The sequence below is a fragment of the Anoplopoma fimbria genome, chromosome 4 (genome assembly GCF_027596085.1).
Source record: "Anoplopoma fimbria isolate UVic2021 breed Golden Eagle Sablefish chromosome 4, Afim_UVic_2022, whole genome shotgun sequence".
NCBI lineage: Eukaryota > Metazoa > Chordata > Actinopteri > Perciformes > Anoplopomatidae > Anoplopoma > Anoplopoma fimbria.
The window spans coordinates 13,124,058-13,150,178 of NC_072452.1; the positions used below are offsets into that span (position 1 = coordinate 13,124,058).

Here is a 26,121-nt window from a genome sequence, read left to right on the forward strand (position 1 = left end):
CCTTCTGAAGACTTCATTTAAAAAGGAAAAACAGGGCTCTATTTTTGGTTTGCTAACAATAATCCTTTGTGAGCAGAACAAAGCTGAGCAGGTTGAAGCATTTACCTTTGTTAACAATAGCTCATAATTATCTACAACAAAAAAAAACAGTCCTACTTAAGTAAGTCAATCTGGACTCAGACTATTTGTTTGATATGATTTGTCACAAGATCAAACCATTATATAAGTCATCATTGCACTGTTGAAATGTATAGAATGCCTATTAATGTAAAGATATGTGACAAGATCTGAGTTATATTTGTTTTAGCACTCACATTGTTTACCTTTTTCTCCTTTCTTTTTGGGTGCACTCCTTGAAAAAAACATCAAATTCCATCCAGCAGGTAAGATGATTTCATTTTCCTTTCTCTTTAAATCGTTAAAGCAGACCTATGTTATGTTTGTATTACATCTTCGTCAACACCACACTCAAACTCTGACAATCACATGTTTACCCAGAATGAGTTTCCATTCATTCCCCATGTCTTTTCTTTACTCTCTCAATCTTTCTTTTTCTACATCAATTTTCACTACACACAAACTGTATTGAATTCACCAAGCAAAACAAACAACATCAATATTGGTTAGACACATATCTTTCCAAATGCTGCTATTAAAATCATAGTTATGCAAGACTGAGATCTAGGGCAGTAGTTTCGGAGCACAGGCAGCTGCATTGCTCTTATTTTTTTGTGTGCTGTGTGATTCCACTTGAGGTTTTAAACTACATGAATATTAACCATCCTGATGTGCAGTCATTGCCTGAATAATGCAAAATGATGATGTGCAGAATGTTATGTTCTGCTGCAGTATGCTAATATTGTATTTGAACAGGCATTATTGTGACCTACTAAAAAAAATCTTATCTTGTAGCTGCATGGAGAAGAAATATACTGCTGCGATATGTGTCAGTATCCCTTCATGCTTGTGGTTGAGCGTTGCACTGGTTTCATACTAGATGGACATCCACTGCTCAAATGTAGGTCACAGTATTCCTCTCTTTCTCTCTTTCTCTCTATATGTCTATCTTTCTCTATATATTTTCTATATCTTTCAATCTTTCTATATAGCTCTCTATCTTTATATCTTCATATCTTTATCTCTATCTTTCTATCTATCGCCATTTTACTACGTGTGTGTAAATGTGGTTCCTCTTTTACATTTGAGATTGTTGCAGCTGTTACATTTTAAAAGGGCCTGCAGGATAATTTTATAACTGGGTAACACTTCCCAACACAATACCAGTGGCCAGTTCTCCGTCCAATCTGAAACTGAAAAAACACAAAGTGTAGCATTTTAGACAGACGTTTATTATTTTAACCTCTTTTATTTTTCCACTTAATTTTGGAAGTTTCACATCTGCATTATTACAAATTAGGCAGGAAGGGCTCCTTTGGATACACTAGTAATTAAACTGTTTGGACATTGGCCCACACATACTGATGATGATGATGATGATGATGATGTTTATTTTAGTCACTGTTGGTGGTGCTGTTGCCTAAGCAGACTTTGATTTCTCTAACGTCAGCCTTATCACAAGTCACCACCCGTCGTCGAAGGGAATGGGCCATAGTTGTGTGCATATATCCAGTAAGGCTCTAGTATAGAGGCATTGTGTGGATTTTAGTGAATACAGAGTAACTGTCTATTTTGTAAGCGAGATACGAGGCCTCTCTCCTTACATGGATAACCTTTTTTTTATTATTTTGGATCTGATATTCATGTGAAGAAATGGATATACTGAAGCGCAAAGGCACCTCATCGGATTGGAGAGTCTCCATTTTGCTTTTCTGCCTTGTTGCTGCGGTTGGCGGACAGATTCGTTATTCTATACCAGAGGAGATGAGAAAAGGGCTGTTTGTCGGAGACGTTGCAAAAGACCTGGGCTTGGATGTTAAAAGGTTGGTTTCTGGTCGGGCTCGACTTGTTATAGATGAAGATAACCAATATGTCGCACTGAACCAGAACAAAGGGCATATTGTTGTCAATGAGAGAATAGACAGAGAACAATTATGCGCCAAAAAATCACCGTGCAGCTTTAGTCTAGAAATTGTCCTCGAAGATCCACTTGAATTATTTTCCATAACCATCGAAATACAAGATGTGAACGATCATGCTCCGTCTTTTCCCAATAAGGAGATTAATTTGGAAATAAGCGAATCCACGCCAACCGGGACAGTATTCCTGCTTGATAGCGCAGCTGACCCTGACGTAGGAATAAACTCACTGCAAACTTACTCTTTAAAGGAAAATCGTCATTTTGTCCTCAAACAACATACTCGCACAGATGGGAGTAAATATGCTGAAATGATGCTTCAGTCTGCTTTGGACCGCGAGCAGCAAAGCGATCACGCGCTTATATTAACGGCTGTAGATGGCGGGGAGCCGCAGAGATCTGGGACCGTAAAGATACATGTAGCTGTTCTGGACGCAAACGACAACGCACCCGTTTTTACACAGTCCGTTTACAAAGCATCTGTCTTGGAAAATGTTTTGCGAAGCACAGTTATTGCTAAGGTCAGTGCTGTAGATGCGGACCAAGGTTATAATAGTAACGTTACATATTATTTCACTCACTTAGGGGAGGATTCGTCCTGTCCTTTCGAAATAAATACTTACACCGGAGAGGTTAAACTCACCGGTGACATTGATTACGAGGCTTCTCCAAATTACGAAATAAACCTTCAAGCAAAAGACCCATGGGGCGTAGTGGGCGCCAGCAAATTAATAATAGACATAGCAGATGTGAATGACAACAGTCCAATAATCACAATGGCTTCCTATTCGGGTAAAATTTCAGAGGATTCCCTTCCTGGCACGGTTGTGGCGTTAATCAGTGTTCAGGATAAAGATTCCGGTAAAAATGGTCAGATTAATTTAAATATTGATGAAAATCTACCGTTCAAAATTAAATCGTCTCTCAGAAACTATTACACATTGGTCACGGAGCAAATCCTCGACCGAGAAAAGCGCTCCAAGTACAACATCACTCTCACTGCCACAGATGAGGGCCTGCCTGCCTTATCAAGCAGGAAAACTGTCGCGTTAGACGTCACTGATATTAATGACAACGCACCAACTTTCAGCCAACGTGTTTACAGCACGCAGGTAATGGAAAACAATTCGCCTGGCGTAGCTCTGTTACAGATCCACGCCACTGATCCGGATCAGGGTCAGAATGCACGGATATCATATTTTCTTATTGACGGCGAAGTTAATGGAAATCCGGTATCCACATATTTCTCCATTAATACGGAAAGCGGAGTCATTCAGTCTTTGCGTTCACTTGACTTTGAACAAGTCAAAGAGTACAAAATACGAGTCCAAGCGCAGGACGGAGGGTCGCCACCTCTAAATAGTAACACAACTGTTATTGTACGTGTCCAGGACCAGAACGACAACCCTCCTCAGGTTCTGTACCCAGTCCAGACTGGTGGCTCTCTGGTGGCTGAACTGGTGCCTCGTTCAGCAGATGTGGGCTATCTGGTCACTAAAGTGGTGGCTGTTGATGTGGACTCTGGACAGAATGCCTGGCTCTCCTATAAACTGCAGAAAGCCACAGACAGGGCGCTGTTTGAAGTGGGCTTACAGAATGGAGAAATAAGAACTATCCGCCAAGTCACTGATAAAGATGCTGTGAAACAAAGACTGACTGTTATAGTGGAGGACAACGGGCAGCCCTCTCGTTCAGCTACAGTCATTGTTAACGTGGCGGTGGCGGACAGCTTCCCTGAAGTGCTGTCTGAGTTCACTGACTTTACACAAGACAAGGAGTACAATGACAACCTGACTTTCTACTTAGTGCTGGCTTTGGCTGTAGTTTCCTTCCTCTTCATCACGTGTTTAGTGGTTATTATATCAGTGAAGATCTACAGATGGAGACAGTCTCGCGTCATGTATCACTCCAATCTCCCTGTGATTCCGTATTATCCACCACGTTACTCAGACACTTTGGGGACAGGGACTCTCCAACACGTGTACAACTACGAGGTGTGCAGGACGACTGACTCCAGAAAGAGTGACATAAAGTATGTGCAACCCATGAGTCAAAGTCTGGTTAGTGTGGATGACGCTGGAACTGAAACCCTGCAGAATGGAGAGCAGCCATCAGCAGTATCTCAAATGTCTACTCTGGTAAGTTGGTCCGTGGGACTACACGCAAGTCATATACGCTATTAAATCTGAGTTTAAAGTTCATAGAAGTTTTTTGTCCATGTGTGTGTACTGATACAGATAATTGTAGCTGGAATAGTGGGGTTTAAAGAGCATGATTCAGGATTGTGTAGACTGACGGACGGTCCCTTCTGCAGCTTTTCTTTTCGCTCTCCATGGTCCTGAAGTAATACATTGCAGTAAGAATCGGTTTTCTTGTGAATTTAATTTCACAATTTCGTGACTAGGCATAATAATATTAATACAATAATAATACTAATAATAACAATACTAATATAATAAACCAAGTAGTAGTATTAAGCGATTTTCAAGCATTTAAGAAAGTGTTAAAGGTTTGTAAACTATATTTTTTCTACCGCCTCCTCCTTCTGTCGAGTATTCTGGCAGTGCACTGTACATAGGGTCTTATTTTATTTATTGTCCTTGCATACACATAAGGCTGAGGTTGTTTCTATCGTTTATAGAGACAACGGCACCGTTAAGGGGTAGTCCTACACGTTTATAATTTTTGCCCACTGAAAAAAATGGTAGTTGAGGGTTTTTTTTCTGAAAACGAAAAACAGCATGTTCTCGTTATTGAGACATTGCTTTACTCAAATCTTTAGGAAAAAGATGAACTTATTTTTATTTTCAAATATACCTTTATGATAATGATTACCATCCGAAAGACACAACTCGTGGAATTGGATATTTGGTTACACAAGTTTCATATGTTAGCCTCTAAGTGACGCTGTCGCCTGGTAAATCAATGCAACCGTGCTGTGAGGCAGTGCATCCCCCTCCCCTGTGACTGCGTTATACAAGAGGATATGATCTTCGTTTCATACGAGCTTAGGCTCATCGGAGACACAGTTGACACTTCTATCTCGTATTATAAATTTACCTAAAGTTTATGCGTTTTTCCCCAGTGAGTTGAAATCTTTATCTTTTTTTTCCAGTTTGCTTTAATACGCTGTTTTCACATGGCTTTTAAAGAACATACTCGTGACGGAGGAGAAAGATGGCGATTGCAAGGAGCAGTGTATCTGTTTATTTTTCAATTTATTTTTGTTCATCAACTGAAGGCACAGATCCGGTATTCAATCCCAGAGGAGATGAAGAAAGGGTCCCTTGTTGGTAATATTGCACAAGACCTCGGTTTGGATCTGAAAAGGCTCCGTTCTGGCCGGGCCCGCATCGTTACCGGAGAAAACATCCAGTACGTCGAGCTGAAGGCAGACAAAGGGACTTTGGTCGTGCACGAGAGAATAGACCGAGAGCAGCTTTGTGGGGAGGTAACACCGTGTAGCTTTGCCTTTGAGATTTTATTGGAAAAACCAATGGAGTTGCACCCTGTAACCATAGAAGTATTGGACATAAACGACAACGCTCCCACTTTCCAAAACAGTCACTTAAAATTTGAAATAAGCGAATCCGCTGTGCTTGGTTCCCGTTTTGTTTTAGAGATTGCGGACGACGCTGACGTCGGAGAAAACGGTCTGCAGAACTACATTTTAAGTCCGAACGACAATTTTGTTTTGAAACAACATGTGAATCCGGACGGCAGTAAATATGCTGAAATGGTGCTTCAGAAACCCTTAGACAGAGAAGAACAGCCGCGCCTGTCTCTAAAACTGTTGGCTGTGGACGGCGGAAATCCACAGAGATCTGGTACAGTAAATATAGATGTCAACATTCTTGATGCCAATGATAATGCTCCTGTGTTTAACCAGTCACTGTATAAGGCCTCAGTGGTTGAAAATGCACCAAAAGGCACTTACATTGTTACTGTGAATGCAAGCGACATAGATAGCGGTTCAAACGGAAGGATAGAGTATTCTCTTTCAAAATCAAAAGCAGGGATTGCTGACTTGTTCAACATAGATCAGGCGACTGGATTAATATATGTGGCAAAGGAAATAGATTTTGAAAAAGACAAAAAAATTGAGTTCAGGGTTGAAGCCAAGGATCAAGGTGGACTCACAGATTCTAGCAAAGTCGAAATTGAGGTAATCGATGTAAATGATAATGCCCCGGTCATTAACGTTATGTCATTCACGAGTCCTGTGTCAGAAGACGCCCCTGCTGGTACCACCATTGGCATAATTAATGTGAAAGATCTTGATTCTGGTGGAAATGGACAAATAAGTTGCAAGATCGAAGGACACGTTCCCTTTAAAATTAAATCCGATGTAAGAAATTATTATGCATTGATAACTGACGCAGCATTAGATCGTGAAAATCTGTCGGAGTGTAACATCACTGTTATTGCCTCAGACGCAGGATCGCCCCCCCTCTCAACTAAGAGAACCTTTTATCTAAAGGTCTCGGATGTCAATGATAATAACCCAGTATTTCCACAAGGCTCCTATAGTGCACCCATCACAGAGAATAATACTCCAGGCGTATCTATATTAAGTGTTAATGCTAAAGACCCGGATGAAAACCAGAACGCCCGTGTTTCCTATATTTTGGAAGAGTGTGAGATAAGCGGATCTCCAGTTTCTGAGTATGTTTCTATAAATGCAGAAAGCGGAGTATTGCACGCAGTGCGCTCATTTGATTATGAGCAAATCAAACAGCTTGTATTCACGATCAAAGCGCAGGATGGAGGCTCCCCTCCACTCAGTAGCAATGTGACTGTGAAAGTAATGATCCAGGACCAGAACGACAACCCTCCTCAGGTTCTGTACCCAGTCCAGACTGGTGGCTCTCTGGTGGCTGAGATGGTGCCTCGTTCAGCAGATGTGGGCTATCTGGTCACTAAAGTGGTGGCTGTTGATGTGGACTCTGGACAGAATGCCTGGCTCTCCTATAGACTGCAGAAAGCCACAGACAGGGCGCTGTTTGAAGTGGGCTTACAGAATGGAGAAATAAGAACTATCCGCCAAGTCACTGATAAAGATGCTGTGAAACAAAGACTGACTGTTATAGTGGAGGACAACGGGCAGCCCTCTCGTTCAGCTACAGTCATTGTTAACGTGGCGGTGGCGGACAGCTTCCCTGAAGTGCTGTCTGAGTTCACTGACTTTACACAAGACAAGGAGTACAATGACAACCTGACTTTCTACTTAGTGTTGGCTTTGGCTGTAGTTTCCTTCCTCTTCATCACGTGTTTAGTGGTTATTATATCAGTGAAGATCTACAGGTGGAGACAGTCTCGCGTCATGTATCACTCCAATCTCCCTGTGATTCCGTATTATCCACCACGTTACTCAGACACTTTGGGGACAGGGACTCTCCAACACGTGTACAACTACGAGGTGTGCAGGACGACTGACTCCAGAAAGAGTGACTGTAAGTTCGGCCAAGCCGGTAGTCAGAACGTGCTGATAATGGACCCCAGTTCTACAGGAACGATGCAGCGGATACAGAGTGAAAGGAGCATCCTGGATGAACCAGACTCTCCTCTAGAGGTGAGTTAAATATTTTAGTTTCGTTTCTGTTCCCCTGCGTCCTCTTTTTGTATTTAGTTTAATTATTAAAAACCGCTGCACGCCATGCAGTCATTTTCAGCACCAACTGAGAGCATCCTAGTTGGCATCTCAAGATATAAATGCTGCTTTTTTTTAAATTTCTCATGAATACACCATTGGAAAGAATTGATTTCTGTGTACATTTTAATGCCAAACTTCTGATTGTGTGCATATACAGCATTTTCTCTTGGGAAGGAAGTGTGCTGTTTGTATGTCTTACTCCAGGCATAAAAGCAACAGGAAAAGTTGAAGAATACCGTCTCAGTAAATCGATTGAAATATCAATGCTGAGCATTGCAGAACCTGGTTCCCCCATATTCTCCCGTTCTTAACGTCCATATCAGTCTTGATAAAACCTTGACAAACCGTTGAATCCTTGTAGGGACTTCTAATGTGTTTTAGGGGTTTCCACGTCGAGATAATACCTTTATTTATTCTATTTTGAATTTTAAATATATATTTTTTCATTTTTTTTTTTTTTTTTTGTACGACTGAGTGCGCTGTGGTCAATTCATTTTAGAATCAGATTGCATTTCCTAATATGTTTTGAGAATTACTGTGTGTCTTCCTTTTTAAACTGAATCTGGCATAAAACATTATGTAGAGCTGAATGTGTTTTAATTTAGAAATACTATATTTAAAGACATTCCAGAGTGATGTCCAAACTATTCAGAGATGTGTTCAGTTCGTGTGCTTCAGAGTTTAGAGGTAGGGGCCTTGTTTGATGTTCAGCTTTTAGACTCTAAGGGACGCTGTTGGTCAGTGAAACATTTTCTATGTTGTGTCGTCATTCAGTCCATCCTCCAACTGACTGTACAGTGAGGAGGGCTCTCTGTGTTTTGTCAAGCTTTAGGGCACGTAAGAGAGAACATGGTCTCACAGTCTTGCATGTAAAGGTTGAAGTCGTGTTTAGTCGTAACGGATATATCAGATCCAGCTTCGTCGTCATATCAATCGGATACAGATTTTTTTAATTCTTTGTCTCCACGATGGCAACTGGGGGATCTTTCACATGCGCAAAATGGAGATCGTTTTATGGACTGCGACGTCAAATAGGACTGCTTATGTTGCTGTTTCATGCGGTCAACATGGTAGGTGGTCAGATTCGTTATTCTATACCAGAGGAGATGAAGAAAGGCTCTGTTATTGGTAATGTAGCGCAAGATCTGGGTTTAGATCTGAGGAGGCTCCGTTCTGGGCGGGCCCGTATCGTGACCGGAGAAAGCATCCACTACACCGAGCTGAAATCAGACAAAGGGATTCTTGTCGTGAATGAGAGAATAGACCGAGAGCAGCTTTGTGGTGACGTAACTCCATGTAGCTTCAGCTTTGAGGTGATTTTAGAAAACCCAATGGAACTGCACAGAATAACTGTTGAGGTTTTAGACATCAATGATCACGCTCCCGTCTTCCCAAATAAAGATAAGCCCATCGGCTTTGAAATAGGCGAATCAGCGGCAGTTGGAGTGCAGTTTCCACTGCAGAGTGCAGAGGATCTAGATGTGGGGCAAAACGCGTTGCAAGATTATGTTTTGTCGCCAAACGAAAATTTTATATTGAAGCAACATGCAAATCCAGATGGAAGTAAATATGTTGAAATGGTGCTCCAGAAGCCTTTGGACCGAGAGCAGCATCCCCATCTGTCTTTAAAACTGATCGCAGTTGACGGAGGAACACCACAGAGATCGGGTACAGTAAATATAGATGTGACTGTGTTAGATGTAAATGACAATGCTCCAGTATTTAACCAATCGGTGTATAAAGCATCTGTGATGGAAAACACCACGAAAGGCACTAGTATTATTACAGTGAATGCCACGGACGCTGACAGTGGTTCAAATGGAGTCATTACGTACAGTTTGTCTAAAATGAAAGGAAGTGCAGGGAATGTATTCAGTATTGATGAAAACACAGGCACAGTTTCTGTTTCAGGTCAGATAGATTATGAAAAAGACAGAAAATACGAGGTGAGAGTCGAGGCAAAGGATCACGGTGGCCTAACCGGTACGAGTAAAATTACATTCGATGTTTTTGATGTCAACGACAATGCCCCAGTTATTAACATAATGTCATTTTCTAGCCCCGTATCTGAAGATGCACGTCCTGGTACAACTGTTGCTATATTGAATATAAAAGATGCAGATTCTGAGAATAATGGACAAATAAAATGTTCTATAGATGGCAAACTTCCCTTTAAGATCGAATCATCTTTAACAAACTATTACAATTTGATCTCAGATCAATATTTTGACAGAGAATCTGTCTCAGAATATAATATAACAATAACAGCCACTGATATGGGGTCTCCCCCACTCTCTAGCTCAACAAAGTTACATCTTAAAATCTCTGACGTAAACGACAATGCACCTTTGTTTGATAAAAAAAGCTATTCTGCTTACATCACAGAGAATAATTCCCCTGGAATTTCCATATTTGCTGTCAGCGCGCGAGACTCTGATTGGAATCAAAACGCAAGAATTTCGTATATTTTAGAGGACACACAAGTCAGTGGTAGTCCAGTTTCTACATATATTTCTTTAAACTCTGAAACTGGAGTTCTTAGTGCGGTTCGTTCTTTTGATTATGAGCAAATTAAACAGCTTCAGCTAGTAGTCAAAGCGCAGGATGGAGGCTCCCCTCCACTCAGTAGCAATGTGACGGTGAAAGTAATGATCCAGGACCAGAACGACAACCCTCCTCAGGTTCTGTACCCAGTCCAGACTGGTGGCTCTCTGGTGGCTGAGATGGTGCCTCGTTCAGCAGATGTGGGCTATCTGGTCACTAAAGTGGTGGCTGTTGATGTGGACTCTGGACAGAATGCCTGGCTCTCCTATAAACTGCAGAAAGCCACAGACAGGGCGCTGTTTGAAGTGGGCTTACAGAATGGAGAAATAAGAACTATCCGCCAAGTCACTGATAAAGATGCTGTGAAACAAAGACTGACTGTTATAGTGGAGGACAACGGGCAGCCCTCTCGTTCAGCTACAGTCATTGTTAACGTGGCGGTGGCGGACAGCTTCCCTGAAGTGCTGTCTGAGTTCACTGACTTTACACAAGACAAGGAGTACAATGACAACCTGACTTTCTACTTAGTGTTGGCTTTGGCTGTAGTTTCCTTCCTCTTCATCACGTGTTTAGTGGTTATTATATCAGTGAAGATCTACAGATGGAGACAGTCTCGCGTCATGTATCACTCCAATCTCCCTGTGATTCCGTATTATCCACCACGTTACTCAGACACTTTGGGGACAGGGACTCTCCAACACGTGTACAACTACGAGGTGTGCAGGACGACTGACTCCAGAAAGAGTGACTGTAAGTTCGGCATAGCTGGGAGTCAGAACGTGCTGATAATGGACCCCAGTTCTACAGGGACGATGCAGCGGATACAGAGTGAAAAGAGCATCCTGGATGAACTAGACTCTCCTCTAGAGGTGAGTTAACATTTTAGTTTGTGTCCCCCTTTGTCATCTTCTTGTATTTATTTACATTTATAAAAAATGATGCACTTAATGCAGTCCCTTTCAGCACCATGGACAGCACCTTGGTTGACAACTCATTATAGAAATACTCGTTTGTTTTTTTACTTTTCATGTATACACATTTAGAAAGCATTGATTTCTGTATGAAAACCATCCGAACCCTGTTTTGTTACCATGTTATACTGCTTTAATTTGTTTTAGGCAAAATAATCCTCCATTAATAATGTCCAAACGCCAGATGTCCACGCTATGTTTACAGACAAACTTCTTATTGTGTTAATAAACAGTATTTCCTCTTGATAAGGAAGGGTGCTGTTTGTATGGCTTACGTCAGACATAAAGGCAACAGGAAAAGTTGAAGAATACCATCTAAGTAAATTGATTGACATATCAATGATGAGCATTGCAGGAGCTGGTTCCCCCACATTCTGTCGTTTCACAATATTTAATTGAATAGCCATCTTTCTACATTTTGTCTTATGACTGCCGATATTGCCGTTATACATTTCCTAATACAAGATGATTGTGGATCAGTGTATTTTAGAGGCAAGTTGTTAACGTCCATATCAGTCTTGATAAAACTTTGCAAACCGTTGTATTATTGTAAGGACTCCTAATATGGTTTTAGGGGTTTCACATGAAGATAATGATTTCATTCATTCTATTTTCCGTTTTTTTATTTTGTAGGACTGAGTGCACTGTAATCGATTCATTTCATAATTAGATTTCATTACCTAGTTTATTTTGACAAGTGCTTTGTGTTTTCCTTTTTAAACTGAATTTTGGCATACAACATTATGTAGCGCTGAATGTTTTTTAATTTAGAAATACTATATTTAAAGACATTCCAGAGTGATGTCCAAACTATTCAGAGATGTGTTCAGTTCGTGTGCTTCAGAGTTTAGAGGTAGGGGCCTTTTTGATGTTCAGCTTTTAGACTCTAAGGGACGCTGTTGGTCAGTGAAACATTTTCTATGTTGTGTCGTCATTCAGTCCATCCTCCAACTGACTGTACAGTGAGGAGGGCTCTCTGTGTTTTGTCAAGCTTTAGGGCACGTAAGAGAGAACATGGTCTCACAGTCTTGCATGTAAAGGTTGAAGACGTGTTTAGTCGTAACGGATATATCAGATCCAGCTTCGTCGTCATATCAATCGGATACAGATTTTTTTAATTCTTTGTCTCCACGATGGCAACTGGGGGATCTTTCACATGCGCAAAATGGAGATCGTTTTATGGACTGCGACGTCAAATAGGACTGCTTATGTTGCTGTTTCATGCGGTCAACATGGTAGGCGGTCAGATTCGTTATTCTATACCAGAGGAGATGAAGAAAGGCTCTGTTATTGGTAATGTAGCGCAAGATCTGGGTTTAGATCTGAGGAGGCTCCGTTCTGGGCGGGCCCGTATCGTGACCGGAGAAAGCATCCACTACACCGAGCTGAAATCAGACAAAGGGATTCTTGTCGTGAATGAGAGAATAGACCGAGAGCAGCTTTGTGGTGACGTAACTCCATGTAGCTTCAGCTTTGAGGTGATTTTAGAAAACCCTATCGAACTGCACAGAATAACTGTTGAGGTTTTAGACATCAATGATCACGCTCCCGTCTTCCCAAATAAAGATAAGCCCATCGGCTTTGAAATCAGCGAATCAGCTACAATTGGAGTGCAGTTTCCACTGCAGAGTGCAGAGGATCTAGATGTGGGGCAAAACGCGTTGCAAGATTATGTTTTGTCGCCAAACGAAAATTTTATATTGAAGCAACATGCAAATCCAGATGGAAGGAAATATGTTGAAATGGTGCTCCAGAAGCCTTTGGACCGAGAGCAGCATCCCCATCTGTCTTTAAAACTGATCGCAGTTGACGGAGGAACACCACAGAGATCGGGTACAGTAAATATAGATGTGACTGTGTTAGATGCCAACGACAATGTCCCCGTGTTTAACCAATCTGTGTATAAAGCATCTGTGATAGAAAACACAACGAAAGGCACTAGTATTATTACAGTGAATGCCACGGACGCTGACAGTGGTTCAAATGGATTAATTACGTACAGTTTGTCTAAAATGAAAGGAAGTGCAGGGAATGTATTCAGTATTGATGAAAACACAGGCACAGTTTCTGTTTCAGGTCAGATAGATTATGAAAAAGACAAAAAATACGAGGTGAGAGTCGAGGCAAAGGATCACGGTGGCCTAACCGGTACGAGTAAAATTACATTCGATGTTTTTGATGTCAACGACAATGCCCCAGTTATTAACGTAATGTCATTTTCTAGCCCCGTATCTGAGGATTCACGTCCTGGTACAACAATTGCTGTTTTGAATATAAAAGATGCAGATTCTGAGAATAATGGACAAATAAAATGTTCTATAGATGGCAAACTTCCCTTTAAGATCGAATCATCTTTAACAAACTATTACAATTTGATCTCAGATCAATATTTTGATAGAGAATCTGTCTCAGAATATAATATAACAATAACAGCCACTGATATGGGGTCTCCCCCACTCTCTAGCTCAACAAAGTTACATCTTAAAATCTCTGACGTAAACGACAATGCACCTTTGTTTGATAAAAAAAGCTATTCTGCTTACATCACAGAGAATAATTCCCCTGGAATTTCCATATTTGCTGTCAGCGCACGAGACTCTGATTGGAATCAAAATGCCAGAATCTCGTATATTTTAGAGGACACACAAGTCAATGGTAGTCCAGTTTCTACATATGTGTCTTTAAACTCTGAAACTGGAGTTCTTAGTGCAGTTCGTTCTTTTGATTATGAGCAAATTAAACAGCTTCAGCTAGTAGTCAAAGCGCAGGATGGAGGCTCCCCTCCATTCAGTAGCAATGTGACTGTGAAACTAATGATCCAGGACCAGAACGACAACCCTCCTCAGGTTCTGTACCCAGTCCAGACTGGTGGCTCTCTGGTGGCTGAGATGGTGCCTCGTTCAGCAGATGTGGGCTATCTGGTCACTAAAGTGGTGGCTGTTGATGTGGACTCTGGACAGAATGCCTGGCTCTCCTATAGACTGCAGAAAGCCACAGACAGGGCGCTGTTTGAAGTGGGCTTACAGAATGGAGAAATAAGAACTATCCGCCAAGTCACTGATAAAGATGCTGTGAAACAAAGACTGACTGTTATAGTGGAGGACAACGGGCAGCCCTCTCGTTCAGCTACAGTCATTGTTAACGTGGCGGTGGCGGACAGCTTCCCTGAAGTGCTGTCTGAGTTCACTGACTTTACACAAGACAAGGAGTACAATGACAACCTGACTTTCTACTTAGTGCTGGCTTTGGCTGTAGTTTCCTTCCTCTTCATCACGTGTTTAGTGGTTATTATATCAGTGAAGATCTACAGATGGAGACAGTCTCGCGTCATGTATCACTCCAATCTCCCTGTGATTCCGTATTATCCACCACGTTACTCAGACACTTTGGGGACAGGGACTCTCCAACACGTGTACAACTACGAGGTGTGCAGGACGACTGACTCCAGAAAGAGTGACTGTAAGTTCGGCCAAGCCGGTAGTCAGAACGTGCTGATAATGGACCCCAGTTCTACAGGGACGATGCAGCGGATACAGAGTGAAAGGAGCATCCTGGATGAACTAGACTCTCCTCTAGAGGTGAGTTAACATTTTAGTGTGTGTCCCCCTTTGTCATCTTCTTGTATTTATTTACATTTATAAAAAATGATGCACTTAATGCAGTCCCTTTCAGCACCATGGACAGCACCTTAGTTGACAACTCATTATAGAAATACTAGTTTTTTTTTTACTTTTCATTTTAGAAAGCATTGATTTCTGTATGAAAACCATCCAAACCCTGTTTTGTTACCATGTTATACTGCTTTAATTTGTTTTAGGCAAAACAATCCTCCATTAATAATGTCCAAATGCCAGATGTCCGCGCTATATTTACAGACAAACTTCTTATTGTGTTAATATACAATATTTTCTCTTGGCAAGGAAGGGTGCTGTTTGTATGGCTTACGTCAGACATAAAGGCAACAGGAAAAGTTGAAGAATACCGTCTAAGTAAATTGATTGACATATCAATGATGAGCATTGCAGGAGCTGGTTCCCCCACATTCTGTCGTTTCACAATATTTAATTGAATAGCCATCTTTCTACATTTTGTCTTATGACTGCCGATATTGCCGTTAACATTTCCTAATACAAGATGATTGTGCATCAGTGTATTTTAGAGGCAAGTTCTTAATGTTCATATCAGTCTTGATAAAACTTTACAAACTGTTGAATCATTGTAGGAACTCCTAATATGGTTTTATGGGTTTCACATAAAGATGATGATTTAATTCATTCAATGTATTTTTATTTTGTAGGACTAAGTGAACTGTAATCGATACGTTTTAGAATTAGATTAAATTTCCTAATATATATTGACAAGTGCTTTGTGTTTTCCTTTTTTAACTGAATTTTGGCATACAACATTATGTAGCGCTGAATGTGTTTTAATTTAGAAATACTATATTTAAAGACATTCCAGAGTGATGTCCAAACTATTTAGAGATGTGTTTAGTTCGTGTTTTTCAGAGTTTAGAGGTAGGGGCCTTTTTGATGTTCAGCTTTTAGACTCTAAGGGACGCTGTTGGTCAGTGAAACATTTTCTATGTTGTGTCGTCATTCAGTCCATCCTCCAACTGACTGTACAGTGAGGAGGGCTCTCTGTGTTTTGTCAAGCTTTAGGACACCTACGAGAGAACATGGTCTCACAGTCTTGCATGTAAAGGTTGAAGACGTGTTTAGTCGTAACGGATATATCAGATCCAGCTTCGCCGTCATATCAATCGGATACAGATTTTTTTAATTCTTTGTCTCCACGATGGCAACTGGGGGATCTTTCACATGCGCAAAATGGAGATCGTTTTATGGACTGCGACGTCAAATAGGACTGCTTATGTTGCTGTTTCATGCGGTCAACATGGTAGGTGGTCAGATTCGTTATTCTATACCAGAGGAGATGAAGAAAGGCTCTGTTATTGGTAATGTAGCGCAAGATCTGGGTTTAGATCTGAGGAGGCTCCGTTCTGGGCGGGCCCGTATCGTGACCGGAGAAAACATCCACTACACCGAGCTGAAATCAGACAAAGGGATTCTTGTCGTGAATGAGAGAATAGACCGAGAGCAGCTTTGTGGTGACGTAACTCCATGTAGCTTCAGCTTTGAGGTGATTTTAGAAAACCCTATCGAACTGCACAGAATAACTGTTGAGGTTTTAGACATCAATGATCACGCTCCCGTCTTCCCAAATAAAGATAAGCCCATCGGCTTTGAAATTAGCGAATCAGCTACAGTTGGAGCGCAGTTTCCACTGCAGAGTGCAGAGGATCTAGATGTGGGGCAAAACGCGTTGCAAGATTATGTTTTGTCGCCAAACGAAAATTTTATATTGAAGCAACATGCAAATCCAGATGGAAGTAAATACGTTGAAATGGTGCTCCAGAAGCCTTTGGACCGAGAGCAGCATCCCCATCTGTCTTTAAAACTGATCGCAGTTGACGGAGGAACACCACAGAGATCGGGTACAGTAAATATAGATGTGACTGTGTTAGATGCCAACGACAATGTCCCCGTGTTTAACCAATCTGTGTATAAAGCATCTGTGATGGAAAACACCACGAAAGGCACTAGCATTATTACAGTGAATGCCACGGACGCTGACAGTGGTTCATATGGAGTCATTACGTACAGTTTGTCTAAAATGAAAGGAAGTGCAGGGAATGTATTCAGTATTGATGAAAACACAGGCACAGTTTCTGTTTCTGGTCAGATAGATTATGAAAAAGACAAAAAATACGAGGTGAGAGTCGAGGCAAAGGACCACGGTGGCCTAACCGGTACGAGTAAAATTACATTAGAAGTTTTTGATGTCAACGACAATGCCCCAGTTATTAACGTAATGTCATTTTCTAGCCCCGTATCTGAGGATTCACGTCCTGGTACAACAATTGCTGTTTTGAATATAAAAGATGCAGATTCTGAGAATAATGGACAAATAAAATGTTCTATAGATGGCAAACTTCCCTTTAAGATCGAATCATCTTTAACAAACTATTACAATTTGATCTCAGATCAATATTTTGATAGAGAATCTGTCTCAGAATATAATATAACAATAACAGCCACTGATATGGGGTCTCCCCCACTCTCTAGCTCAACAAAGTTACATCTTAAAATCTCTGACGTAAACGACAATGCACCTTTGTTTGATAAAAAAAGCTATTCTGCTTACATCACAGAGAATAATTCCCCTGGAATTTCCATATTTGCTGTCAGCGCGCGGGACTCTGATTGGAATCAAAACGCGAGAATCTCGTATATTTTAGAGGACACACAAGTCAATGGTAGTCCAGTTTCTACATATATGTCTTTAAACTCTGAAACTGGAGTTCTTAGTGCGGTTCGTTCTTTTGATTATGAGCAAATTAAACAGCTTCAGCTAGTAGTCAAAGCGCAGGATGGAGGCTCCCCTCCACTCAGTAGCAATGTGACCGTGAAACTAATGATCCAGGACCAGAACGACAACCCTCCTCAGGTTCTGTACCCAGTCCAGACTGGTGGCTCTCTGGTGGCTGAGATGGTGCCTCGTTCAGCAGATGTGGGCTATCTGGTCACTAAAGTGGTGGCTGTTGATGTGGACTCTGGACAGAATGCCTGGCTCTCCTATAGACTGCAGAAAGCCACAGACAGGGCGCTGTTTGAAGTGGGCTTACAGAATGGAGAAATAAGAACTATCCGCCAAGTCACTGATAAAGATGCTGTGAAACAAAGACTGACTGTTATAGTGGAGGACAACGGGCAGCCCTCTCGTTCAGCTACAGTCATTGTTAACGTGGCGGTGGCGGACAGCTTCCCTGAAGTGCTGTCTGAGTTCACTGACTTTACACAAGACAAGGAGTACAATGACAACCTGACTTTCTACTTAGTGTTGGCTTTGGCTGTAGTTTCCTTCCTCTTCATCACGTGTTTAGTGGTTATTATATCAGTGAAGATCTACAGATGGAGACAGTCTCGCGTCATGTATCACTCCAATCTCCCTGTGATTCCGTATTATCCACCACGTTACTCAGACACTTTGGGGACAGGGACTCTCCAACACGTGTACAACTACGAGGTGTGCAGGACGACTGACTCCAGAAAGAGTGACTGTAAGTTCGGCGGAGCCGGTAGTCAGAACGTGCTGATAATGGACCCCAGTTCTACAGGGACGATGCAGCGGATACAGAGTGAAAGGAGCATCCTGGATGAACCAGACTCTCCTCTAGAGGTGAGTTAAATAATATAGCGTGGTCTCCCAGCCTTTATTTCTCCTTCTGTGATTAGTTATATTTATAATGAACTCTTGCACGCCGTACCCTTCTTTTCAGAACCATGGACAGCATCTTACTTTGCTCCACTTCATCGGAATACTATTCATAACTTTCACCAATAGTTCGCTCTTTATTCTCTGCTGTTGATATGCTGTTGAATTGATTCTCTCACACACACACACACACACACACACACACACACACACACACACACACACACACACACACACACACACACACACACACACACACACACACACACACACACACACACACACACATTGCTTTAACTTAGTGTCATATTCTGTTAACGCGATTTCATATTTTGTTCGTTTTCTAAATGGGCTTGTGCAGCGTCAGTGATCTCCGCTGTCTGCTGATATGCATTCTCTCGTGATTGTCGAAAGTAGTTGTTTTCATCTGAGTTGAATTAGTCTACTGACAGCAAAACTTTCAGCCCCTTTTACTGTTCATGTCCAGCATAGATTTACCAAACACTCCGAGTCATGATTAAGTTGTTGTCGTATTCACTTTTTGTTAACATGTGTGACGTTTATAGCAATGCTCTATAAACACTTATGCATATTTTTAGTCATTTTATAACAGCTTCATACTAAAACTCAGGTTGACATTAGTTCATAGTATGATGTCATTGTTTTTTTGCAGAATATTTGTGACGTGTCTTCGTAGATTATTATGATTATCAACTAATTATTTTAATCAACCACTTGATATTTCCAGAAATGATTCTATGTCTCATGGTGTTACAGATTTTGAACTCTAAGCGACGCTGTTGGTCAATCCAACACAATCTCCTTAACATTAGCACACAATCTCCTCCCTTACCACATTGGTTTATGAGAGAAAAAGAGGCCGTGTGCATTATGTGGGCTGTCATTCAAGGAAAGCAGACTCACGTTAATTCATATCTCCATCAGGGTAGAGAAGATTTGTAAGTCGACTTCATGTTTCTTTAGATGCTCGTTAAGTGTTTTTAAGAATACATCTGGTGCTTGGATCGCTGAAGCTTATTTTAATTCTTTTTTTCGCAATGGCATGTGGAATACCACTCTTCTCCCGGTGCGTAAAATGGCGCTTTGACTGCGGACAGAACTGGAAGCTTCTGTTTTTTTTGTTTCTCAACCATTTGGTGAGCGGACATATCCGATATTCAATCCCGGAGGAGATGAAGAAAGGCTCCCTAATCGGTAATGTAGCTCAGGACCTTGGTTTGGATCTGAAAAGGCTCCGTTCTGGTCGGGCCCGTATCGTGACCGAAGAAAACAATCAGTACACCGAGCTGAAGACAGACAAAGGGATTTTAGTGGTGAAAGAGAGAATAGATCGGGAGCAGCTTTGCGGAGACGTAACGCCGTGTAGTTTCAGCTTTGAGGTGATTTTAGAAAACCCAATGGAGTTACATCAGATTACAGTTGAAATAACAGACATAAATGATCATTCGCCCTCGTTCAAAAGAGACACCATCCATTTTGAAATAAGTGAATCAGCTAATACTGGCGGTCGTTTTTCATTGACGAGTGCAGAAGACCCAGATGTGGGCGTCAATGGACTCAGGGAATATTTTCTCACCGAAAATGATCATTTTGTTTTAAAACAAAACTCGAATGCAGATGGAAAGAAATACGCAGAGATGGTGCTTCAGAAGCCATTAGACAGAGAGACGAACCCCAATCTGTCTCTAAAGCTAATAGCTGTAGACGGTGGAAGTCCGCAGAGATCTGGTACAGTAAATATAGATATAACTGTTCTTGATGTCAATGATAATGCGCCTCTTTTTAATCAATCTGTGTACAAAGCTACAGTCATGGAAAACTCTCCTAGAGATACTTACGTCACCACTGTTAATGCGAGTGACGCAGATTTTGGATCAAATAGTATCGTAACGTATTATTTTTCAGACCTCAACAATGGTATCGGCGATTTGTTCGCGATTGATCAAAAAACTGGCGTAATTTCAATAACAGGTTCAGTTGATTATGAGAAAGACAAAAAGTACGAACTTAGAATCGACGCAAAAGATCAGGGAGGTTTGACAGATTCAAGCAAAGTCATAATTGAAGTAACTGATGTAAATGACAACGCTCCTATCATAAGCGTTATGTCATTCACTAGTCCTGTGTCAGAAGACTCTCCTGCTGGTACAACTATTGGCATTATAAACGTAAAAGACCTCGATTCAGGTGATAACGGAAAAGTAAACTGTAGAATAGAACAAAATGCACCTTTCAAGATTAAATCTAATTTAAGAAATTACTATACTTTGGTAACAGACACTGTATTAGATCGAGAAACTGTTTCTGAATATAACATCACTGTTGTTGCGACAGATGCAGGAATGCCTCCTCTCTCGACTAAACGAACCTTTTATTTAAAGGTCTCTGATGTGAACGATAATGCTCCACTATTTTCACAAAGTGTTTACGATGCGTTTATTGCAGAGAATAACTCGCCAGGGGTTTCTATTCTTACTGTTAGGGCTAAAGATCCTGATGAAAACCAAAACGCCCGCGTATCTTATATTCTGGAGGATAATTTTATCGGTGGGTCTCATCTTTCAGAATATGTTTCTATAAATGCAGAAAGCGGAGTGATACACGCGGTGCGCTCCTTTGATTATGAGCAAATCAAACAGCTACTTTTCGTCGTCAAAGCGCAGGATGGAGGCTCCCCTCCACTCAGTAGCAATGTGACGGTGAAAGTAATGATCCAGGACCAGAACGACAACCCTCCTCAGGTTCTGTACCCAGTCCAGACTGGTGGCTCTCTGGTGGCTGAGATGGTGCCTCGTTCAGCAGATGTGGGCTATCTGGTCACTAAAGTGGTGGCTGTTGATGTGGACTCTGGACAGAATGCCTGGCTCTCCTATAAACTGCAGAAAGCCACAGACAGGGCGCTGTTTGAAGTGGGCTTACAGAATGGAGAAATAAGAACTATCCGCCAAGTCACTGATAAAGATGCTGTGAAACAAAGACTGACTGTTATAGTGGAGGACAACGGGCAGCCCTCTCGTTCAGCTACAGTCATTGTTAACGTGGCGGTGGCGGACAGCTTCCCTGAAGTGCTGTCTGAGTTCACTGACTTTACACAAGACAAGGAGTACAATGACAACCTGACTTTCTACTTAGTGCTGGCTTTGGCTGTAGTTTCCTTCCTCTTCATCACGTGTTTAGTGGTTATTATATCAGTGAAGATCTACAGATGGAGACAGTCTCGTGTCATGTATCACTCCAATCTCCCTGTGATTCCGTATTATCCACCACGTTACTCGGACACTTTGGGGACAGGGACTCTCCAACACGTGTACAACTACGAGGTGTGCAGGACGACTGACTCCAGAAAGAGTGACTGTAAGTTCGGCGGAGCCGGTAGTCAGAACGTGCTGATAATGGACCCCAGTTCTACAGGAACGATGCAGCGGATACAGAGTGAAAGGAGCATCCTGGATGAACCAGACTCTCCTCCAGAGGTGAGGAATGATATGAAAAGTCATTGCTTTGTTAAACATTGTTTCTCTGAAATGAACCTAAATTGCAATAAGCGGTTTTCCTTGAAACCAAATACACGCTGTTCATTTCAGCACTACGAAACGGACAGCTCCTCTTTAGCTGTGAGGGCTTTTTAGTTTTCACTGTCCTCACGACTTCTAATCAGTTATGTCAAAAGTGTGGTACCTTTCTCATTACACTCCTCATCCTCCTCCACTTCATCATCCTCCTACTAATAATAATAGTAACAGTTTTAATATAACACTTTTTATTCACTATTAATGCATGTTAATTTAGTGTGTTTCTTCACATTTGCAAATATAAAGTGCCCTATGCATTATTCAAATGCTATTATTATCCTAACAATATGATTATGAATATTAATATTAATACCTGTAATCGTTGCAATAATGACCATAGTTATGGTTATAATGATAATAATCATATTTTAGTAATTTGACAATATGTTACAGCTATTACTATTTTTTTTTCTTTTTATCTGGATACTTCCTTCATGATTCACAATCAATCTGTTTTGTGTGCACGTTTTGGACTCTAAGTGACGCTGTTGAACAAGAATGTAATGCATACCCATAATCTCTGTGATGCAGTTCAGTGACGTTCTTTGTAATATCACATTGAAGTGGCTTAGAGGACATCAGGGATCCCATCTCGAAAAGCGATGGTGTTTTATGGAGTCTAGCGGCTGTATTTCTCTTTTCTAAAAAGCACATCTGGAAGATTGGATATTTCTTAATTGAATTCGGAGGTTCGCCGTTGTTTTTTTTTCATGGAAAATGTCCCTATCTGAAATGGCGTATCGACAACCACTCTGCAAATGGCGTGTGCATTTCGGACATCCGCGGATAATGGTTCTCATATTGTTTTGCTTCTTTACCGTCGTAGCAGGGCAGATCCGCTACTCTATACCAGAGGAGATGAAGAAGGGCTCTCTAATCGGTAATGTAGCTCAGGACCTTGGTTTGGATCTGAAAAGGCTCCGTTCTGGTCGGGCCCGTATCGTCACCGGGGAGAGCATCCAGTACACCGAGCTGAAGACAGACAAAGGGATTCTAGTGGTGAAAGAGAGAATAGACCGAGAGCAGCTTTGTGGAGACGTAACGCCGTGTAGTTTCAGCTTTGAAATCATTTTAGAAAATCCTATGGAGCTAAACCACATAACAATCGAAGTGTTAGATGTGAATGATCATCCTCCGGTGTTCAAGAAGTCAGATATTATGTTAGACATTAGCGAGTCGGCTAACCTTGGGGCGCGATTTGTACTGGACAGTGCAGAGGATCCTGACGTTGGTGTCAATGGCCTGCAGAATTATGTTTTATCTCCAAACGACAACTTCGTTTTAAAGCAGCATGTAAATCCGGATGGAAGTAAATATGCTGAGATGATGCTTCAGAAGCAATTAGACAGAGAAGAGGTCCCCACTCTTTCTTTAAAGCTTATTGCAATAGATGGTGGGAATCCACAGAGATCTGGCACCGTAAATATAGACATCAAGGTTTTAGATGTAAATGATAATGCGCCCGTTTTTAACCAGTCAGTATATAAAGCTACGGTGACAGAAAACGCAGCAAAGGGTACTCATATCGTTACTGTTAATGCTACTGATGCAGATAGTGGATCGAATGGTTACATCACATATTCAATTTCAAACGTAAGAAGCAATATAGCTGATTTGTTGTCAATAGATCAGGTATCTGGTCTATTGTCGGTTTCGGGCCCAATAGATTTTGAAAAGGATAAAAAATATGAACTCAGAATCGATGCAAAAGATGAGGGAGGTTTAACGGATTCAAGCAAAGTCATAATTGAAGTAACGGATGTAAATGACAACGCTCCTATCATAAGCGTTATGTCATTCACTAGTCCTGTGTCAGAAGACTCTCCTGCTGGTACAACTATTGGCATTATAAACGTAAAAGACCTCGATTCAGGTGATAACGGAAAAGTAAACTGTAGAATAGAACAAAATGCACCTTTCAAGATTAAATCTAATTTAAGAAATTACTATACTTTGGTAACAGACACTGTATTAGATCGAGAAACTGTTTCTGAATATAACATCACTGTTGTTGCGACGGATGCAGGAATGCCTCCTCTCTCGACGAACAGAACCTTTTATTTAAAGGTCTCTGATGTGAACGATAATGCTCCACTATTTTCACAAAGTGTTTATGATGCGTTTATTGCAGAAAATAACTCGCCAGGGGTTTCTATTCTTACTGTTAGGGCTAAAGATCCTGATGAAAACCAAAACGCCCGCGTATCTTATATTCTGGAGGATTCTCATCTTGACGGATATCCAGTCTCTAATTGCGTGTCAGTCAATGCAGAAAGCGGAGTGATTCATGCGGTGCGCTCGTTTGATTATGAGCAAATAAAACAGCTAGTTTTCGTCGTCAAAGCTCAGGATGGAGGCTCCCCTCCACTCAGTAGCAATGTGACTGTGAAAGTAATGATCCAGGACCAGAACGACAACCCTCCTCAGGTTCTGTACCCAGTCCAGACTGGTGGCTCTCTGGTGGCTGAGATGGTGCCTCGTTCAGCAGATGTGGGCTATCTGGTCACTAAAGTGGTGGCTGTTGATGTGGACTCTGGACAGAATGCCTGGCTCTCCTATAGACTGCAGAAAGCCACAGACAGGGCGCTGTTTGAAGTGGGCTTACAGAATGGAGAAATAAGAACTATCCGCCAAGTCACTGATAAAGATGCTGTGAAACAAAGACTGACTGTTATAGTGGAGGACAACGGGCAGCCCTCTCGTTCAGCTACAGTCATTGTTAACGTGGCGGTGGCGGACAGCTTCCCTGAAGTGCTGTCTGAGTTCACTGACTTTACACAAGACAAGGAGTACAATGACAACCTGACTTTCTACTTAGTGTTGGCTTTGGCTGTAGTTTCCTTCCTCTTCATCACGTGTTTAGTGGTTATTATATCAGTGAAGATCTACAGATGGAGACAGTCTCGCGTCATGTATCACTCCAATCTCCCTGTGATTCCGTATTATCCACCACGTTACTCAGACACTTTGGGGACAGGGACTCTCCAACACGTGTACAACTACGAGGTGTGCAGGACGACTGACTCCAGAAAGAGTGACTGTAAGTTCGGCGGAGCCGGTAGTCAGAACGTGCTGATAATGGACCCCAGTTCTACAGGGACGATGCAGCGGATACAGAGTGAAAGGAGCATCCTGGATGAACCAGACTCTCCTCTAGAGGTGAGGAACAATCCTTTACGTGTTTACTCCTTCAGACATGTCGTCTCTAAGCTTAACTAAAATTGCAATTGCTGGTTAAAGCTATACTGTACGATTTGAGAGAGCTAGCATGATTTGAAATTAGCTTCTCTTCGGAGTTCCGTTTAACTCCTCCCCCACCCTTCAGGACTCCCTGCCCCCACCCCTCGACACAGAGCCGTGCACGAGCGCTGCTGCTACTTAGCAACCAGGTAGCTACGCTGCCGCTGCCTCATTGAGCGAGAGCTGAGCTAACGGTCGGCTGCGTTTCTCTACAAACTAGGATGTCTCATTCACCGGTAAGAACACACCTAATATTATAATATTATAATGCTAAATGTTTAAAACAAACATGATGAGGCCTACTTTTACTGTTAGTAGTAGTATCACAGCCGTCAGGCTAGCTCATAAGCACAGATTGACTGGTAACAGTAAAGAAAAAGTTCACAGTTTACTTACACACATATTTTGTGTAGTATATTACACTTTATTTATCATTCATTGTTTTGCTTGTCAGAGTTCACAAGATGAGAGTTTTTTGGGCTCTGACACAGACTTGTTGACGTTGTAGGCTCACTAGGTCTAGTCCACTGTCATGAACTACTATGACAACAACGCTTTCTTTGCCCTCCGTGAACGCGCTCAGGCCGGCTCAGGCTCGTACACAGAGGGGAGAGAACGCGCAGGCTTGTGATTGGTTCTTTAGATTCGGGTACAATGTCTCCGATTGGTAAGCATTTTAACAGGTTTATAGCCGATACAGAATTCGTTTTTGTTTCGCTTCTTTTTCATTGCCCATAAGTTATTTATTGCTGTCAGGATGTAAAAACCAATTTCAACAACATATTAAAAAGTGCATATCACTGGAAA

The 26,121-nt window shown here is 41.6% G+C and overlaps 6 protein-coding genes across 7 annotated transcripts in view; all 6 read left to right on the forward strand.

Annotated features, from left to right (window-relative positions):
* Positions 1–26,121, forward strand: part of LOC129089894 (protocadherin gamma-C5-like) — a 211,440-nt gene that overhangs the window by 47,014 nt on the left and 138,305 nt on the right. The window lies entirely within an intron of this gene.
* LOC129090483 (uncharacterized) lies at positions 1,771–14,790 on the forward strand. The gene is made up of 8 exons (XM_054598135.1): positions 1,771–4,173; positions 5,277–5,486; positions 5,658–5,862; positions 6,721–7,607; positions 8,463–8,485; positions 8,695–11,101; positions 12,143–12,165; positions 12,375–14,790. The coding sequence occupies exons 1-8, from the start codon at positions 1,771–1,773 to the stop codon at positions 14,788–14,790; spliced, it is 8,574 nt and encodes a 2,857-aa protein (XP_054454110.1).
* On the forward strand, positions 5,175–7,616 carry LOC129089898 (protocadherin gamma-A3-like). Its single transcript, XM_054597313.1, has one exon. The coding sequence runs from the start codon at positions 5,175–5,177 to the stop codon at positions 7,614–7,616; it is 2,442 nt and encodes an 813-aa protein (XP_054453288.1).
* On the forward strand, positions 16,076–18,454 carry LOC129089902 (protocadherin gamma-A11-like). Its single transcript, XM_054597318.1, has one exon. It carries the CDS (start codon positions 16,076–16,078, stop codon positions 18,452–18,454), a length of 2,379 nt encoding a protein of 792 aa, XP_054453293.1.
* On the forward strand, positions 19,540–22,131 carry LOC129090485 (protocadherin gamma-A7-like). Its single transcript, XM_054598136.1, has 3 exons — positions 19,540–19,912; positions 21,200–21,975; positions 22,087–22,131. Exons 1-3 carry the CDS (start codon positions 19,540–19,542, stop codon positions 22,129–22,131), a joined length of 1,194 nt encoding a protein of 397 aa, XP_054454111.1.
* LOC129089895 (protocadherin beta-11-like) lies at positions 22,864–25,553 on the forward strand. 2 transcript variants are annotated; one of them, XM_054597310.1, is made up of 2 exons: positions 22,864–25,283; positions 25,358–25,553. In XM_054597310.1, exons 1-2 carry the CDS (start codon positions 22,864–22,866, stop codon positions 25,488–25,490), a joined length of 2,553 nt encoding a protein of 850 aa, XP_054453285.1. In that variant the 3' UTR covers positions 25,491–25,553. The 2 variants fall into 2 exon arrangements, with proteins under 2 accessions (XP_054453285.1, XP_054453286.1); XM_054597311.1 differs by having other exon boundaries at positions 22,864–25,275; positions 25,371–25,553.